General features: G+C 39.8%; 1 protein-coding gene across 6 annotated transcripts in view; it reads left to right on the forward strand.

The window, feature by feature from the left end:
- Positions 1–16,625, forward strand: part of PIK3R4 (phosphoinositide-3-kinase regulatory subunit 4) — a 201,913-nt gene that overhangs the window by 117,462 nt on the left and 67,826 nt on the right. For 5 of the 6 annotated variants that reach the window (XM_042954473.1, XM_042954474.1, XM_042954476.1 and 2 more), the window contains 4 exons: positions 6,496–6,556; positions 9,538–9,826; positions 10,233–10,843; positions 11,574–12,350. In XM_042954473.1, the coding sequence (XP_042810407.1) occupies positions 11,618–12,350 (733 nt within the window). In that variant the 5' untranslated portion in view covers positions 6,496–6,556; positions 9,538–9,826; positions 10,233–10,843; positions 11,574–11,617. Of the gene's footprint in view, positions 1–6,495; positions 6,557–9,537; positions 9,827–10,232; positions 10,844–11,573; positions 12,351–16,625 lie in introns of those variants that run through there. The other variant, XM_042954477.1, reaches the window with a different exon arrangement.

A 16,625-nucleotide genomic window follows, 5' to 3' on the forward strand; every position in this document is an offset into this window, starting at 1 on the left:
TGCCCCTCACCCATTTAACCCATTCCCCTTCCAACCTCCCCTCCAGTAACCCTCAGTTTGTTCTCTGTGGTTAAGAGTCTGTTTCCTGGTTCACCTCTCTCTCTCTTTTTTCTCTCCTGTGTTCATCTGTTTTGTTTTTTAAATTCCACATATGGGTGAAATCATACGGTATTTGTCTTTCTCTAACTGATATATATATATATATATATATATATATATATATATATATATACACACACACACACACACATATGTATATATATGTATGTATATACACCACATCTTCCTTATCCATTCATCAATTAATGGACATTTGGGCTCTTTCTATAATTTGGCTATTGTTGATAAGGCTGCTATAAACATCTGGATGCATGTATACTTTGAATCAGTATTTTTGTATACTTTGGATAAATACCTAGTAATGCAATTTCTGGATCATAGGGTAGTTCTATTTTTAATTTTTTGAGGAAACTCCATACTGTTTTCCAGAGTGGCTACACCAGTTTGTACTCCCACCAACAGTGTAAGAGGGTTCCCCTTTCTCCACATCCTCGCCAACATCTGTAGTTTCCTGTGTTGTTAATTTTAGCCATTCTGACTGGTGTAAGATAGTATCTCATAGTAGTTTTGATTTGTGTTTCCCTGATGATGAGTGATGTTGAGCATCTTTTCTTGTGTCTGTTAGTCATCTGTATGTCTTCTTTGGAAAAATGTCTGTTCATGTCTTTTGCCCACTTTTTAACTGGATTATTTGGTATTTGGGTGTTGAGTTTTATAAATTCTTTATAGATTTTGGAAACTAATCCTTTATCAGGTATGTCATTTGCAAATATCTTCTCCTATTCTGAAGGTTGCCTTTTAGTTTTGTTTCCCTTGCCTCTAGAGATGTGCCTAGTAAGAAGTTGCTGTGGCCGAGGTCAAAAAGGTTGCTGCCTGTGTTTTCCTCTAGGATTTTTATGGTTTCCTGTTTCACATTTAGGTTTTTCATCCATTTTGAGCTTATTTTTGTGTATGGTGTAAGAAAGTGGTCCAGTTTTGTTCTTTTGCACGTTGCTGTCCAGTTTTCCCATCACCAATTGTTGAAGAGACTGTCTTTTTTTGATTGGATATTCTTTCCTACTTTGTCGAGGATTAGTTGACCATACAGTTGTGGGTCCATTTCTGAGTTTTCTATTCTGTTCCATTGATCTATGTGTCTGTTTTTGTGCCAGTACCATACTGTCTTGATCACTACAGCTTTGTTATGTAACTTGAAATCTGGAATTATGATGTCTCCAGCTTTGTTTTTCTTTTTCAAGATTTCTTTAGCTATTTGGGGTCTTTTGTGGTTCCATACAAATTTTAGGATTGTTTGTTCCAGCTCTGTGAAAAATATTGGTGATATTGTGATAGGGATTGCATTAAATGTGTGGATTGCTTTGGGTAATATAGACATTTTAACAATATTTTTTCTTCTAATCCATGAGCATGGAATGGTTTTCCATTTATTTGTATCATCTTCAATATATTTTATCAGTTTTCTACACTTTTCAGAATACAGATATTTTACCTCTTTGGTTAGGTTTATTCCTAGATATCTTATGGTGTTTAGTACAATTGTAAATGGGATTGATTCCTTGATTTCTCTTTCTGCTGCTTCCATTAGTAGTGTGTAGAAATGCAACAGATTTCTGTGCACTGATTTTGTATCCTGCAACTTTACTGAATTTGTGTATCAGTTCTAGCAATTTTTTGGTGGAGTCTTTAGCGTTTTCTACATGAAGTTTTCCAGTACTATGTTAAATAACAGTGGTGAGAGTGGACATCCCTGTCTTGTTCCTTACCGTAGGGGAAAGCTCTCAATTCTTCCCCATTGAGTATGATATTAGCTACCAATCTTTCATATATGGCCTTTGTGATGTTAGGGTATGGTATATTCCCTCTGTCCCTACGTTGTTGAGGGGTTTTATCTTGAATTGATGTTGTACTTTGTCAAATGCTTTTTCTCTCTCTTCTTCTTCTGGGACTCCTATGATATGAATGTTACTATATTTGATGGGGTCTCTGAGTTCCCTAAGTCTACTCTTGTGATCCATGATTTTCCTTTCTCTCTTTTGTTCAGCTTCATTATTTTCTATAACCATCTTTAACATCACTTATTCATTCCTCTGTTTCTTCCATCCTTGTGGTCATTACATCCAGCTGGTTTTGAATCTCATTTATTGCATTTTTCATTTCTGCCTGATTGTTTTTTAGATTTTTATCTTTGCAATAGAGTTTTCCTGATGTCTTCCATAGTTTTCTCAAGCCTAGTGAGTATCCTTATGATTGTTGCCTTAAGTTTTCTATCAGGTATATTACTTATATCTGTTCTGATTAGATCTATGGCTGTGACCTTTTCTTGTTCTTTCTTTTGGGGTGAATAACTGCATCTTGGCATTTTGTCTAGGTCTCTGTCTTCTCTGTGTTAAAAAAGCCTGTTATATTTCTTGTTCCTGAGAGTAATTGCTTTATGAAGAAGAAGTCATATGATGTCCAGGGCCTGGTGCTTCAGGGAATGTCTTGGCATATGCTGTGTGGACTCTACCGCTATGCTTTGGCTGCTCTATCCCTCAGGTCAGTCATTTGCAGAGGTTCTCCTTGCCTGTAGTGGGCAGTATTTGGACCTTGGCCAGAGTATGGCACATTTTAATGAGGTGTGCTCCAGTGCTTGTTAAATGAGATCTCATGCTTCTTCCAGTAGAACTGAAGCCTTGCAGAACTCTATGGTTGGTAGATGTGGTGCATGCAGAGGTTTCTGCTGGTCTTCTGGGGACAGGGTCCACTGTGTTGGCCCTGAGGCACACTTGTAGGAAAAAAGCAGTAACAGCAGGGTGCAAGAGGGCAGGACTTGGTGTAAGCAGGCTGGGCAGCCAGTGTTGGCACTGTTCTATTTACTGAAGTTGGTTTATGCTGAAGGACACAGGAAGGAAATGGCCCCAGCCAGCTTCTTTGTCCCTGGAGAGGGACTCAGTGCTTGCTGCTCTCAGGGAAGCACCCCAGAAGAGCAAATAATTTCCCCTCATGTATCCCAGGCATTTTTCAGATCTCTGTCTTATGTTGTCTCTGGGATGCTTGCCTGCCTTCTCTCTAGGAGCAGTGCAGAACCCTCTGGACTCTCTCCCAGGCAAGCCTGCTGACTTTTAAAACTCCAACCTTTAGGGACCTGGTGTGGCAGGGACCGGTGCTGGTCCTCTGGGAAAGGGTCTGTCCATGCTGGGACTGTTGCAGGTTTGATCGAGTAAGGGAGCTGTGCCAGAACACAGGCACATGGGATTCGGAGCAAAGCAGGCTAAACAGCCAGTGTCTGGGTTAGCCACTCTCAACAGGTGTGTCCGGGCCTATGTTGAGGGCTGGGGGAGGGAAATGGCAGCTTGGCTCTTTTGACCCTGGAGAGGTGTCTCTGCGAATGCCACCTCTCTCAGATGTGCTCCAAGAAGAGTGAACAATTTCCTCCTCGTATTCCTTAGGTGATCCTCTCAGATCTTGCTGTCAGCCCTAGGGTTGCTTGCTTGCCTTCTCTCCAGGAGCAGGGCAGCACCTTCTGGGCTCTATCCCAGCCAAGCCCACAGACCCCTAAAATCCCAGTCTTGAATCCCCATGGGTTACAAAAACTCATGAAAATCAGTCCCTTTCATTTTCCCAGCCTGCCTTTGGGGAAATGTTCTCCTTGTGCCTTGCCCTGGGTGCCTCTCTCTCTCTTTCTTTCTCTCCCCTCCCCCTTGCCTTTCTCTGCAACCAGGGCTTCCTCCCCTCTGCAACATCCGTGATTCTTTTCTCCCTCAAACCACATCTCCATACTTCCTGCCTTCCTTGATGTGATCTCTTCTCTCCCTTTGGTTATGCAGTTTGTTCTGTCAGTCCTCAGGTTGATTTCTTGTGTATTTAGAATGATTTGATATTTATCTAGCTGTGTTTAAAGGAGAGACAAGCCTAGGCTCCTCCTACTATGATGCCATCTTAGCTCCCCCCCAACTTAGCAAGTTATTGCTACAAGCTCAAGTATAAAAGTCAAAAGGATACTGGATATATGAGCTCAGGGGCCAGGTAAGGGTTTGAGAGAAAAAAAAATAGCATTATCAGCATAATGATATTTAAATACACAGAACTAGAAAAAGTCACCTAAGAGGGAAGTTAGATGGAGATCAAGTATCTAGAAAAACAGAAGATGCTCTAAGCATACTATTGAATGGGGCCCAACCAGTAGGCACCATATTTGCTGAACCATTTACTCAACACTAGGAAAATTCTATTTATGGTGCCTACTTAACTTGATAACTGGTGTCTTTTCTACAAAGACTCAAAGAAAGAAATCTCACCTTGAAGTTGGTCTAGGGAAAATGTGTGGGTTTTTTTCCTATATTAATTAGTCTGTTTTCCTTTACCAGACAATGAGAACTATGTGAACCACAAATTTCCTTTTTGGGATTTGTTGTCGTAATTTCAAAGCTAAATAGAAAACTCATCTGAAGTTAAAGTACTATTTCTTTGCTCCTTTTAATTACCCTTTATTGTTTCCCTTTTCATCATCTGACTTAAACTTGTAAAGTCAGTTTAAATCCTTTGTGGGAGAGAATTGGTACAGGAGTAGAAGTGGAAAAAAAGTGGCAAAGTAGAGGAACGGCACTCTAGATGGATTCTGTTTGCCCACATCCATCATCTCTCACTGTCCTTCTCAGGCCCCTGCAATGGCCTCTTTGCTTCTAACCTGTCAAACTTCTCCCCACCAGGAAGCCTTCACATTTACTCTTTCCTTTGCTTAGAAGATTCTTTCCCCTACTCTTTTTGTAACCAAAACTTGCTCATCTTTCAAGTCCCAGATTAAATGCCAACAGTTCAGGAAGCTCCTCCCTGAATGCACCCCTCCCCCCCATTACATCATCTCACACACCCTGTACTTTATCTTATAGGACTTATTATCATTAAAATGATTTGATTTTCAGGACAACTATCATCTTCTTTTAAAAACTTGGTTTAGGGGTGCCTGGGTGCCTCAGTTGGTTAAGCATTCGACTTTGGCTCAGGTCATGATCTCATGGTCTGTGAGTTGGAGCCCCGTGTAGGGCTCTGTGCTGTCAGTTCAGAGCCTGGAGCCTGCTTCACAGTCTGTGTCTTCCTCTCTCTCTCTGCCCCTCCCCCATTCACTCTCTGTCTCTCTCAAAAAATGAATAAACGTTAAAAAAAAAAACCAACTTGGTTTAGCCTTTGCATTCCCATTTTTTCAAGAATAAAGTTTCACCTAACATTACACATTTGAAGGTAACTGGGGGCTAGCTCTCTCTCTGTCTACTAATCCCTTATGTAATTATGAAACAGCTATAGGTCAGGCAGCTTAGGTGTTTTTAAATAAGATACAGGGAAGTGATAGCAGAATGAAATAATTACCAATTTTAATAACATTTTCTGCCATTTCTTTCACTCTGAAATATTCAATCCATATTTAAATTTCCCCAAATATGCATGAAATATCTTCATAGCTTTTTTAATCCTGGGTCAGGTTGAGGTTTGTACATTGCATTTGAGTCTTATGTCTCTTTGAATCTTTTACTCTAGAAAAGTCTCTCCATGTTTTTCATAGTATTGACTTTTTGAAGAATCCAGGCTGATGTTCCATTTTCTGGGTTTGTCAGATTGTTTCCTGATGGTATTGCTTAAATTATTCCTCTATCTCTTTTACTTTTTATAAGCTGAAGTTCAGTCCAGAGAAAGGCTATCAAATAAAAATGTAGCATGAGCCACTTATAGAATTTAAAGTCATCTGGTAGCTACACTTTAAAAAGTAAAGAAAAAACCAGATTAGTTTTAAGAAGATATTTATTTAAACCAATATATCGGAAATATTATTTTAATATATAGTCAATATTAAAAGATATCAATGATACTTTTTTCAATTTTTTTTGTGCTAAGTTCTTTAAATCCTGTGTGTTTTTTTTACACACTTACAGCGCATCTCAATTTGGAGTAGCCACACTTCAAGTGCTCAGTAGTAAGGTATGGCTAGTGCCTATCATATTGGACAGTGAGTTCTAGAGGCTTGATTAGATTCAAGTTAAACATTCTTGGTAAGAATGCTTCCTGGGTGATACTGTGTACTGTCCATTGCATTATATCAGGAGCCTTGCAATACTACTTGCAATACCTACTCTTAGCAATATTAAGTTTGATCACTTCGATAAAGGGTTCACTGCCAGAATTTCCCACTAAATGAATGAAAAGATTCATTCTCCACGCTTCCTGACCTAGAAAGTAATCTGTAGCTATTCCTTGGACACCATGAGTCTATCTTGTTGCCCCAACCCTTTCTGCCCGATGCATGTAGAATCCATTGATAGTCTTTGTGGCAATCAATTATTATATTGCAGTTACACAGTGATAATTTCCTATGATTCCCTTTACCTCTGTTAGCTGGCAATTTCTACAAAAAAAGAAAATGTATTCCTATTACATTAGGAATTCTCTTTTACTCCTTTTCCTTAGGATGCAAGGATTACAGGGAATCCACATGGATACCTCACAGGATTGGAAGTGCACTGGTGAGGTGAGTAGCCCAGAAGAGGTAAGGAATGATAGAGATTTGGAAGATGAATGTATTGGTTAAGGTAAGACTAACAACTGTAGCAAATGATGTCAACATTTCACTGACTTAACACATAGGAGTTTACGTTTGCTTATATAAAAGTCCTGTTTGGGTATTCCTATTTAACAGGTGGTCTTTCTCCAGGTTGTGATTCAGGAACATAGGCTCCTACCATCTTGTGGCTCTGGCCTTACCTAAGGCCTTGAAGTTCCCTGCATCTAGGCTGAAGCAAAGAGAGAGCAGAGAAGGTCATTCACCTCTTAACTGCCTTGACCTGGAAGTGAAATACATAATTTCCCCTTATACTTCCTAGTAGAGAGCTAGTCATTTGGCCCCCCTCATATGCAAGGGGTGGGGTGTTCCTATACAGATACTTTTCTGTGACATCTATTTTCTGTAGAAGGGAGTTAGCCATTGCTGCCACAATGCATCTGAGAGGCTGTTGACCAGAGGATAGAAGAGTGTTTGCAGGCTCTTTACTCTTTATACTCCACCAGTGGCAAGCAAATTTTATTTTTTTATTTATCCTCAAAAGGACTAGGTGAGATTTCTTTAAAAACAAACAAACAAACAAACAAACAAAACCAAAAAACCTCCTGGGCAGCCATGATTGCTACTTAAAAACAGAACAAAAAAAGAAAAAAAAAGAAAGAAATAAAAGGAAAGAAAACCATAGAAGTTCTTATACAAGGCATTGAAAAATAGTTCATGAATTATTTCACAAAACGTACTGGTGGGGAAAAATAGATGTGAGGAAAATGCGTGATTGATCTAAACTGAGACAGATTTATCTCATTTCTATACCATGGGTTCTCTGTTGAAGAGATGTTTAAAGCACCTACATACATGGAATTCAACCTCTGAGATATAAACATAATCCTAAAATATTATCTGCTAAACAACTGTGTGTGGGTAGCAATTCTTATATATTCCTAGTCCTAGAACTCATGATCTTGGCCCTAATGGTCACAAACCTTATAAGGCCATATCCACTGATTCAAATATCTATTGAATGTCTACTGTGTGTCAGAAACTGTTCTAGTTGTTGAAGATACCTTGGTGAATAAGAATTACACAATCACTAACCTCATGGGGTTTATGGTGCAGTGGGAAAACAGCCATTGAACAAATAGTTCCTGTCTCTCAAAAATCAAATGATTTCAATGGTAATAAGTGCTATGAAGAAAAAAGTTCATTGTCCATGAGATTATGCAATGGTGGTTGTGGGAAGACTTCAAGAAAGACCTTCCAGAAGTATTGGCACGTAATCTGAGACTGGAAAGAAGAGCAAGTTTTGCTATATAAAGAGTGGGGGAAAGGGTGTTCCAAACAGAGGAAAGAGTAAATGTGAAGGCCAAGTGGTAGAGGGAAGCTTGACAGGTTAGGAACAAAGGGAGGCCACTGTGGGGGACTAAGAGGGGCAGTGAGTGATGCCGGTTATGGTGGGGGGGTGTGGTTAGGGGTCAGATCATGCAGGGTCTTGCTGGCCAAGCTAAAGATTTTTAGCTTTGGCCTAAAATCAGGAGGCAGAACCTGGAAGTATAATCCTTATGATTATAGTTGTATTTTAAAAAAACATTAGTAGTAGACATGTTAGACATTAAAACATTTTACAATGATTAAAACAATGTAGACGACTCGAATGGCAACTCAATGTATAGAAGAGAAAGTCCAAGCAGAAGATCCACCCAAATATATAAAGGAAATTTGTATGTGGTAAATATGACATTTCAAATGAGTTTGGGGGAAATGGATTGCTTATTGACATTTTTGGATACCTTCTTGAGTATCCTTCTTGAGAAAAAATTAAGCTGGACCCGTACCTCAGAAATTTCAGGACACAGAATGAAGTTACAAAAGATCCAGAAGAAATCATGAGAAAAGTACAAAAAATAATATTGTAGGTGGGGAATGCCTTTTCTGAGTAGGTTTCAAAATCTACACGTTGCAACGATGATGGCTTGGACTAAGTCCTGGAGAGATGGCAGTGGATGACTTTAAGGCATGTTTTGGAGGCTGAATCATTAGGGGCAGATGATTATTGAATGGTGGTGGTGGGGATTGATGAAAGAGAGAGAGAGTAGAAAGATGTCAAGGATGACTTAATGACTTCTAAACTGGAAGTTTGAGGAATCCAGTGGGTGGTATTCTTGCCTCCTGAGATGGGAAATAAGGGAGGAGGGGATTTTAAAAGGATGACAGAAAAAAAATTCAGCTTTGGGTTAAAATATTTTGTGCTAGAATGTTTTGTGTTAAAATATTTCAAAGGACAACACCAAGAAAGTGAAAAGACAACACAGAGAAGAACTATTTGCAAATCTGATAAGGGACTTGTATCCAGAGGATATAAAGAACTCTTAAAACTCAATAATAAAAAGACAACCCAATGAAAAATTGGGCAAAATATTTGGAGAGATATTTCTCTAAAGAAGATATATGAGTGGCCAATAAGCACACGAAAAGATGATTAACATCATTAGTCATTAGGAAAATGCAAATAAAAACCACAGTGAGATACTTCACACCCATTAGGATGGCTTTAATCCAAAAGAAACAGTCAGTGACAATATGGAGAAAATCAAACCCTCACATATTGCTGGTAGGAATGTAAAATGGTGCAGCAACTTTAGGGTGCCTGGGTGGCTCAGTCCGTTAAGTATCAGACTTTAGCTCAGGTTATGATCTCACAGTTCATGGGTTCGAGCCCAGGGTCCGGCTCTGTGCTAACAGCTCGGAGCCTGGAGCCTGCTTCGGATTCTGTGTCCCCCCCCCCATACCCCCCATCCCCCACTCCCTGCCCCACTTCTGTTCATGCGCGCTCTCTCTTTATCAAAAATAAATAAACATTTAAAAAATGGTGCAGCAACTTTGGAAAACAGTTTGACAGTTTATCAATATGTTAAACATAGAGTTACCATATGATTTTATAATTCCATTCCTAGGTGCTTACCCTAGAGGAAATAACACATGACCTCACAAAGCCTTCTACAGGAATGTTCATAGAAGCGTTATTTATAATAACCAAAAAGTAGATAGAACCCAGGTGTTCATCAATCAATGAAAGGATAAACAAAATGTGGAATATATATACAACAGAATATTTGGCAATAAAAAGAAATTAAATGCTGATACAAACTACAGCAGAGATAATCCTCAAAAACATGTGAAGTGAAAAAAGTCAGTCGGGAAGACTACATATTGTATACCACGTATATGAAATATCCAGAATAGGTAAGTCTATAGAAATAGAAAGTGGATTAGTGATTGCTTAGTGCTGGGAGGGGTAGGAGAAAGGGAGATAATGGGAGTGACTGCTTATAACTACTGAATTTCTTTTTGGGGGTAATGTGAGTGTTCTAAAATTAAATTATAGAGATAATTGAACAACTCTGTAAATATATAAAAAGCCACTGAGTTGTGTATTTTAAACAGGTGTACTTTATCGTATGCAAATTATATCTCAAGTAAAGCTCTTAAAAATTCAGCTGGGGGATATATTAACCTTCCTAAATAAACCTGTGAATTCTCTTAAAGAACTCTGTTCCGGGGATGTCAGAAGCCACAGAGTTCAGGGAACGATAGGTAGAAGACCAGGGTGGAGAATAAATTGACAGCACGTTTTATTTTCTTCCTCCAGGCGTCAGAGTGAAGCCACGCCCCTTCCTCGTTTCCTAGCAACCAACTCCACCACCATTCGCTTGCTTCCTTAAACCTCTCTCCGTCGTCACTTCCGCTCTGAGACCGGAATGAGGTCAGAGCCGGCAGCTTTCCCGGGAGTTCGGCGTTTGTGTCTGCCTCAGCTGGAGAAGTGTTTCCCTGGAACTGGCGGCCTCCCGTTCTATCCCGAGTCCCACCTCCCTTCCTGGTGGTGAGGCCCTCCAGGAGTCTAGAGGCCTTCGAAGGTCCGGAGATCCGCACGAGGGGAAGGCGAGGCCCAGGAACGCGTGGCTCCCCGGGCAGAGTAGGGGGCTGGCGGGGGCAGCTCCCGGGGTATCTGTGGAATCGCTTCAGCTTGGCTTCGTTCATCTGCGGCACGTTCCCCCTTCTCCGCTGCGGGCCACCGTGGTTTCTGGAGATTGGCATTTTTCGGCGTCCCTCCTCCAACGCCCCACCTCCTGCTTTTGAAGGAAGATCCTTCATACAGAAGACTTGCCCGGCTGCTGACCCCCAATCTCAGACCCTGAAGTGACCCGTCATGACCTCAGTGTGAGCTAGTGACCAACTTGTGACACTTGACAGAGTCCTGGGGTAAATATTTATATGTGCGCATGGCCGTGTGTGTATGTGTGTCTTTTATTTCCTGCAAAATACGAGCTAGGAGAACCCTGGGTTTGTTTGGCAAGTGTGTATTTCGGTTTACTTTTCTTTAACATCTTTGCCGAGGGTTCTTCCCTGTTGTTGCCCATGAGACAACTTTATGCCTTCTGTTTGCTCGTGGGAAGAAACACTGGAATTAGACTGGGAGGGCCCAGGAGTTACTGATTTTTTTGGATCTTAGGTTGGTCTTTGAGGAGTTCAGTAATCTATTTGTATTAGGCGATTTTTAGTCTTAAGTTTTTAATGTGTTTGCGCCTTACATCCAAGACTCCAGGTTCTTCTTGGACAAAGACTGTCTCATATAGTACTGTTGTGACCTTCATAGCCCCAAGCACAATGCCGAACCACAGAGTAAATCTCATTAATTTTTAAATTTAAAAAGCAGAAAATGCACATTCTAACATTTTCAGCTTAATATTGAAGAGGTCTATTTAAATATAGCTCAGGTTCTGGAAGGACAACATAAAACAACAAGATCTTTTTAGGTAAATGTGTCTAAAATTTAGAGCCTGCCTGCGACACTAGATACGGTGCTCTCAGTGGAAGAGAAATACAGTGCATCTGTCTTTTAGGAAGAGAATACATAAACAATGGTGTTTCATTGCTTATTTCTTTTCTTCTTTTTCTTTTCTTTCGTTCGTTCTTTCTTTTTTTTTAATAGGGGCTGTATCCTGACTTACTGACCCGGAGGTACTTGCTGCCATCATGGGAAATCAGCTCGCTGGCATTGCTCCTTCCCAGATCCTTTCTGTGGAGAGTTATTTCTCAGACATCCATGACTTTGAATATGATAAGAGCCTGGGGAGCACTCGGTTTTTTAAAGTTGCTCGAGCAAAGCACCGAGAAGGCCTAGTGGTTGTGAAGGTCTTTGCAATTCAGGATCCTACGTTGCCTTTAACCAGCTATAAACAAGAGCTGGAGGAACTGAAAATCAGGCTTCATTCTGCACAGAACTGTCTACCTTTTCAGAAAGCAGCAGAAAAAGCATCTGAGAAAGCAGCCATGCTCTTTAGGCAGTATGTGCGAGACAACCTCTATGATCGCATCAGTACTCGTCCGTTCTTAAATAATATAGAGAAGCGTTGGATTGCTTTCCAGATCCTAACAGCTGTGGACCAAGCACACAAATCTGGGGTCCGTCATGGGGACATCAAGACTGAGAATGTAATGGTTACCAGTTGGAATTGGGTCCTTCTAACTGATTTTGCCAGTTTTAAGCCCACTTATCTTCCAGAGGACAACCCCGCAGATTTCAACTATTTCTTTGACACATCACGGAGGAGAACTTGTTACATTGCTCCTGAACGTTTTGTTGATGGTGGATTGTTTGCCACTGAGTTAGAATATATGAGAGATCCTTCAACTCCACTTGTAGACTTGAATAGTAATCAGAGAACAAGAGGAGAGTTGAAGCGGGCAATGGACATCTTTTCAGCAGGTATTTGAATTGGTCAGATTTGCCAAGGGGGGGATGTGCGTATATTTTAACTCTTGAACATCGAAATGTAGCTTTTTAAAAATCCCATATGTTGAAAAATTAATTTCTTGGTACCTCATACACTATTCAGATAGATACAGCAGTCTTTCATTGGACATGTTTAAATACCTATGAAATGCAGAGTGGTTCATTCAAATATTTAAGAAATATTTGAATTCTTCTGTTTGTATCAGGCACTGTCTTTTTTTTTTTTTTTTTTTTTTTTTTTTAAGTCTATCCACAACATGCTTGAATTCACGACCCTGAGATCAAGAGTCACATGCTCTACCTACCAAGCCTGCCAGGTGCCCCCAGGCACTGTCTTAGGCACTGTCTTAGGCACTAGAGACAGATGAATAGTTCTGTCTCTCAAGGTGTTTATGTTTAATGGGGAGATAGATGCGTTATTGAAAAAGGACGCTTTAGTGCAATGTGATTTGCTATGGTCGTGATAAGAACCAGGTGCTATTACAGGAACCTATAAATATTTAAATTAGTCTCCATGGTATTGATGGATAGAGAGGCAGGATCAGGAAAGGCCTCTTTATTGGAAGGATGATACTTAAACTGACACCTGAAAGATGATTGGGAGCTAGCTATGGTAAGGGTAGTTTGTTTCAGGCAGAGGGTGTTGCTTATACAAAGTCTTGAAGACCAGAGCATGATGCACTGATTTATTGGGACACTTGAAGTCGTTTATCTGGAACATAAAGTATAGAGTGAGGTAAACAAGCCCCAGATCAGAAAGGGTCCGGCAGGCCCCTGCTAGCCTACAGGGATATTATCAGATATGTATCTTTGGTAAATGGGATGGAAAATGGGTTGCAGGGGAGCTACCCTGGAACCCAGAAAACCAGCTAGAAGTAAACTACCACCATCCAGATAAGACGGGACCCTGACTGGCTTAAAGTTGTGACAGAATTGGAGAGAGAGTGGTGAAGAATAATGCTTCAGAGATAGTAGGTAGAATTGTTAGGACTTGGTGATTGATGGGGGAGTAAAGTCAAGAACACTTCTTTCACTCTAGCTTGGGAAACTGGGTGGATGCCTGGTGATGGATGATGGGTGATGGTCACTGACATTGGAGACATAGGAGGAAGAACAGGTAGAGGGGATGGGAACATGATGAAGTCTCTTAGATATATTGAGTTGAAGGTGCCTGGGGGATATCCAGGAGAAGATGTACAACAGACAGTTGATTATAATAAAGGTTTGGTGCATAGAGATTTGGGATAGAGGTGGAGATACTACCAGGAAATAGGTAGTAATTGTAGTCAAGGGAATGGATTTGTAACGAGGGAGAGTTTGTAAAGAAGTGATTCTTAAGCTTTTTGGGGGATCCCCTTACGTAATTTGATGAAATCAGTGGCCTCCTTCTCTAGAGGAGAGTACCGTGCATTAATATCATACACAGACCACTTGAAGCCAGGCCATGGATTTCAGATTATCTGTGAATTTTTAGGAAGAGAGATGGGCTGAAGATGGTATCCTGGGGAATACCATGTGAACTCTGGTATCAGTGCCATTTTAAGTTTTGTAAAGGTTGGGTTTAATCTTTTTCCCACCTGTAGGTTTGCTGCAGAGAAAACTTAAATTGAACTGTTTTTTAGATTACTTAGGAAAAGTAACATAATTAATGAATAAGTGTATTTCATTGAGGGGATTGAATAAGAGTTGTTACACAGAATTATACCCGTGTTGGTACACTCACTAATCTATGTCCCAAGGTAATACCAAGGGGGGTGTTTTGGATAAGATAGAGTTAGCCTCTAGGCTGTAAGTATAACAAGATTAGAAATGTAATTCATCAGAGTCCCAAAGTTTTTGGTCAGTGAATTTATCTAAATTTTGAACCATTTTTACATTTTAAACTTACTAAGTATTCTGTAAATAGGACTCTTTTAGCGTAGAAATGTGATCACGTTTTGACCTTGGCATCACTTGCAGGCTTAAAATTTTTTTTAAAAATTATTTGATATAGGCTTTTTAAAAAGAAAATGAGGTGTGATTGGCACATATTATATTCCTGTGACTTTTAACTGGAAGTTTGTTTTAAAATTTCAAGGGTCGATGAGATGTGTATATTTATCCTTTCTGTGTGCATTATAGTTCCATAAACTTCAACAGAATTCTTACTCAGTATTTGTTTTTCCAGGCTAGAGTCCTATGCTGTTTTGGTTGAAGATAGACCCTTTCATTTCTTTGAAAGAGGTGGGTGGGATGTGTCCACCTCCTACAGCTCGGGTTTTAAATGTTAACTTTCCCCCATCTTGATGCATATCCATGGTTCCTGGCTGCTAGTTTAGGAGAATAGTATATATTCTCTGGTCATATAAACGGGCAGAGCCTTTTTCCTGGAGATCTTTCATTCATATGCTTGACAAATATTTGAGCATTCTGTGTTTATTATGTATGAGACACTGTTGTAAAGATGTTGGGAGTATGGCTGTGAATAAGACTGACAGTTTTTTTGCCCTTAAGGAGCAGAAAACGTTCTAGTGGAGGAGAGAGAATAAACAAGTAAGGAAGTGAATTTTTATCAGTGATAAGAGTGTGACAAAAGTTGGACTTCTAAGTGTTAATGACAAGGGCTGGTAGGAGACTACTTTAGATAAAATGGTCTGAGAAGACCTCTCTAAGAAGGTAACATTTGAGCTAATATCTGAATTATAAGGACTTAGTGTTGATAAAAACACCTTGAACAATTTGTTCCATAGGGAAATACCACCTAATAACACCTATTCCGAACAACGTTCTACAAATTGCAAGAAAAAAGTCCTGTATTCAACTCTGTATTAGTCTGCTGGGGCTGTCATGACAAAATACCCCAGCCTTTGTAGCTTAAACAAGAGTTTATTTTGTTCCAGCGCTGGAGGCTGGAAGTCCAAGATCAAGGTGCCAGCAGGATTGATTTCTCCTGAAGCCACTCTCCCGTGTTGCAGATGGCTACATTCTCACTGTGTACTCATATGGACTCTTCCCTGGTACATCTTATAAGGACACCAGTCAAAATGACTAGAGCCCCATCATTTAACTTCAATTACCTCTTTAAAGGCCCTATCACCTGTATTTAGTTAGGTTCAGGTACTGGGTGTTAGGGCTTAAATATATGAATTTTGGGGTGTGGGGAGACACAATTCAGTTGTAAATAGTGAAACATAGCTATGTTTCTTTCTCTTTCTGACTATTTGGAAATTATTTCAAACTTACAAACTTGAAAAACTTGAAAAAATAAAAATAGTACATAGAATCCCCAGATTCATTTGTTAACATTTTGCTCCGCTTGCTTTATTACTTGTACATTATTTTTGCACTCCTGCCCCGCCCCACCCCCCATGATTTTTTTCCTAAGTTCTGTACATCATGGCCCTTTACCTCTAGATACTTCAGTATGTATTTCCTAAGATACTAGTTTCCTAACACAACGCTTATGTAATTGTGTGTTGCAGTTATGAACTGCAGCAAATTTAACATTGATAAATAATTTACAGTTTTAATTCTAATTTTTTAATTCTGATTTTGTTTTTGACCCAGTATTGTCCCTTATAGAATTTTAACTGCTCCAAGACAGGACCCAGTCTAGGGTTTGGTATTGTATTTAGTTGCCATGTTTCTTTAGCTTCTTTTTTGATGTGGACCATTTTTTTTTTTTTTTTTAATGTTTGTTTATTTTGAGAGAGAGAGATGGAGAGAGAGAATCTCAAGCAGGCTTTGCACTGTCAGGGCGGAGCCTGATGTGGGACTCTGAGATCATGACCTGAGCCAAAATCAAGAGTTGGACACTTAACTGACTGAGGCACCCAGTCACTCCAGTGTGGAACATTTGCACAGCCTTTTTTTTGTCAGCATGACATTGACATTTTTTGAAGAATACATCTCCTCTTAAATTTTTAAAAATTATTTTTATACTTTTTATCTTAAACAATAGAAGTTGCAAAAATAGTGAAGAATTGCTTCTCCCAGCTTCCCCCACTAGTGATACCATATATGACTGTAGTGCCACATCAAAATCCGAAACTGACATTGGAGCATTACTGCTAACTAGATACAGGCCTTATTCAGTTTTCACTGGCTTTTACCTGCATTTTGTGTGTGTGTGTGTGTGTGTGTGTGTGTGTGTGTGTGTGTGGTTGTGTGCACTCATGCACCTCCACCTCTTTGTTTTTTAATAGAATGTACCTCATTTGGGGTTTGTGTGATTTTTCCTTTTGAATAGATTGAGGTTATTCATTCTCA

Source organism: Panthera leo, chromosome C2 (genome assembly GCF_018350215.1).
Source record: "Panthera leo isolate Ple1 chromosome C2, P.leo_Ple1_pat1.1, whole genome shotgun sequence".
NCBI classification, from domain to species: Eukaryota; Metazoa; Chordata; class Mammalia; order Carnivora; family Felidae; genus Panthera; species Panthera leo.